At 45.0% G+C, this 3,403-nt stretch overlaps 1 protein-coding gene across 1 annotated transcript; it reads left to right on the top strand.

The window, feature by feature from the left end:
- Window positions 1–2,431: 2,431 nt before the first annotated feature.
- Window positions 2,432–3,403, top strand: LOC102942364 (olfactory receptor 51G2). The gene has a single exon (XM_007054853.4). The coding sequence runs from the start codon at window positions 2,465–2,467 to the stop codon at window positions 3,401–3,403; it is 939 nt and encodes a 312-aa protein (XP_007054915.2). The 5' UTR covers window positions 2,432–2,464.

Below are 3,403 nucleotides of genomic sequence, written 5' to 3'. Positions count from 1 at the left end.
AAGCTGTGTGACGTTCCTGGAGCCCAGAAACAGGTTCTTCCCAACCCGTAGCTCCGGTGTTGTCACTCAACCTCCCTGAAGTTCTGACTGAGTGATGGCTTTTCTTGATCTGTGCCTTCCCATGCTGTTTGTTTTCCAGCAGCCTGCTGTTAAATTGAGAAGAGCCATACTGGTTTCACCCAATATGGATGTAATATAAACATCCCCAAAGTTAACCTAATATAGCTCTAGAGAAAACTGGGTTTAACGCACATATTCATTATGGAAGCTCAGCTCCTTGTCTGTCCCAGTGCTGTTCCTGGGTGCTACGGATCTTATGAATACCAGACAGAGAAAGTTAGAGAGCAAGAGAGCAACAGACTACTTTCCTGTGGGAAATGAAGTTCCATTTCCATGAATTTGACTTTCAAATCCGCTTCCTGCAAACTTTCATCCTGGCTGAATAACAGCTGATGGGGACACTATGTACTAGAGAGTTCTATCCTGTTCCCTGTGCCTGTTACCACTCTGGACACAGGCTACAGACTGACAGAGCAGAGCTGGAGGAGAACCGGTCAGCTATTAACCCAGGGACAGAGGAGCAACTAGACTTCTGTTTGCTGACAAGGGACTAAATGAGGGCTGAGACACTGCAATCTTTTCAGCTTGTGATGACATCCAGAAAACAGACACTACATGTTAAGTCCCACTCTAACCTAACCTATTTCCTAATATCCAACCTAGGTCTCCCCTACGACAACTTGATACCATTACTCTTTCTTCTGTCATCTATCACCACTGAGAACAGCCAAGCTCCATCTTCTTTGGAACGCCCCTTCAGGTAGATGTTGATGGCTGCTATCAAATCCCCCCTCAATCTTCTCTTCTGCAGACTAAACAAGCCCAGTTCCCTCAGCCTCACCTCATAAGTCATGTGCCCCAGCCCTCTGTTCATTTCTGTTGCCCTCCACTGGACTCTCTCCAAATTGTCCACATCCTTTCTGTAATGGTGGGCCCAAAACTGGGCGCAATACTCCAGATGTCTCCTCACCAGTGCGGAATAGATTGGAATAATCACTTCCCTCAATCTACTGGCAATGCTCTTACAAATACAGCCCAATATGCAATTAGCTTCCTTGGTAACAAGGGCACACTGCTGACTCATATCCAGCTACTCATCCACTGTAAGACCCACGTCCTTTTCTGCAGAACTACTAATTAGCCAGTCTGTCCCCAGCCTGTAGCATTGTGTGGGATTCTTCCATCATAAGTGCAGGACTCTACACTTGTCCTTGTTGAATCTCATCAGATTTCTTTTGTCCCAATCCTCCAATTTGTCAAGGTCACTCTGGAACCTATCACTACCCTCCAGTGTATCTACCTCTACCCCCAGCTTAGTGTCGTCTGTGAACTTGCTGAGGGTGCAATCCATCCCATCATCCAGATCTTTAATAAAGATGTTGAATAGTTGTATGATACTATCTTCTGGTAACGAACAAGAAGCTGTTTCTAATCAGGGTCATGAACACAATACCTCTGCAATACCTGTGCAAGACTTTCTGAAAAGTCTTGAGAAAAAGACCGCTGATCTGTGTTTCAGGAAAGAGTGGAGCACATGTGAAGGAAAGGGAGTGTAATAGGGGTTGTATGTAATTTTCACCATTAGCTGTTACATGAGCATGTCTGAAGTTTATCACCAGGAGCATTTGTTTAGGGAAAATGAATAGAGCCTGGTTCTTATCGACTTGACACATGTAAATCTGGAGTGACTCAGCTGAAGTCAAAGTTAGTAAATTCAGAACGTGGCCCTGGGAATTTATCCCATGTGCTGAAAAAAGGCAGTGGCTTAATTTGGACTTTCAGGAGTAGAGAAAATAATTATAAATAAATAAATACACTGCACTTTATACAATGGGCCACACTCAGAACTGCAGGGCCAGAAAGGGTGTCTGTGGGAAGGTCACAATTGTAAAATCACACAGTGCTCAAGTAGGCTGCAGAACTTCCAGCTACAAGCTATCAATGTGACTAAGAACTGAGCAGGATTCAGAGAGACTGGATGTTTATATGGGTAACCAGAAAATCAAATTACACAAGTGAGGACTGTTTTAAAAACTCTTGGAATGGCCCTAAACCTTCCTGATTTACAGCACAAAATATCGCTAACTAGTGGGTGTCAGGGGGAAACATTGGGAGCAGGTTATCTTATAGCTGCCCATTGCAGAACTCTTTCCACCTTCCTCTGAAGCATGTGGAACTGGCCAGTGGATACTGGACTAGATGGACATCCAGTCTGCAGATGTCTATCTTGGTATCAGTCCTGTAAATCCTAGACTTTGTTTTTGCTGATTTTTCTTTAGCTTCCGGGAGTCTCTAGAATTGTACAGAGAGTGGAAAGATGTCTCATTAAATATCAGCTAGTCTCCTGTTTTATTTTCCTTTCAGGAAGGAAAGTTCAAAACAAATTGGATCTTCACAGTACATAATGTCAGCTGTCAATGACACCAAATTCAAATCTTCAGTGTTCCTTCTCACCGGGATACCTGGGCAGGAAGACGTCCAAAATCTCTGGATCTCTCTCCCCTTCTGCTTAATGTATGTTACTTCAATATTAGGAAATTCAGTCATTCTGTTCATTATAAAAACAGATCCAAGCCTCCATGAGCCCATGTACATTTTCCTTTCCATGTTGGGCGCCACAGACCTTGGCTTATCGATAGCCACCATACCAACGATACTGGGCATATTCTTGTTTAACTCTCGGGAGATCAGCTTCGATGCCTGTTTTGCCCAGTTGCTCTTTATCCAGTCACTTCAATGCTTTGAATCCTCCGTGCTTTTGTTGATGGCTTTTGACCGCTTCATCGCGATCTGTGACCCGCTGAGATATGCCTCCATCTTAACTCTGCCGAGAATAGCCAAGATGGGACTGGTGTGTGTTCTAAGAGGGGTGGCCATGATACTCCCATTCCCCCTTCTCCTGAAGAGGTTTCAATACTGTCGAGCCAATGTCCTCTCCCATTCCTACTGTCTGCACATGGAGGTCATGACAATGGCATGTGCGGACATCACAGTCAACAACATCTATGGTCTGTTTACTACGGTCCTAACAGTGGGGTTGGACTCACTGCTCATCTTCCTTTCTTATGTGATGATCATCAAAACAGTGCTGAGCATCACGTCCCACAAGGAGTTCCTCAGGGCCCTGAACACCTGCGTCTCCCACCTCTGCGCTGTCCTGCTCTTCTACACGCCAGAGTTCAGCCTCACTTTGATACACAGATTCGGGAAGGGCTCTTCTCCCTTGCTTCAGATTGTCCTGGGCTATGTCTACCTGATGGTTCCTCCACTGATTAACCCAGTCGTGTACAGCGTGAAAAGCAAACACCTTCGTTCGAGGATAATCAGGGTGTTCGTGAAGTGA

This window comes from Chelonia mydas, chromosome 1 (assembly GCF_015237465.2).
Source record: "Chelonia mydas isolate rCheMyd1 chromosome 1, rCheMyd1.pri.v2, whole genome shotgun sequence".
Lineage (NCBI taxonomy): Eukaryota > Metazoa > Chordata > Testudines > Cheloniidae > Chelonia > Chelonia mydas.
The sequence above is the reverse complement of the archived record's forward strand: the minus strand, read 5'-3'. Positions and strand labels throughout refer to the sequence as shown.

Bases quoted from the DNA above. Each gene is read 5' to 3' on its own strand.
- LOC102942364 (XM_007054853.4), top strand. From the start codon at position 2,465: ATGTCAGCTGTCAATGACACCAAATTCAAATCTTCAGTGTTCCTTCTC.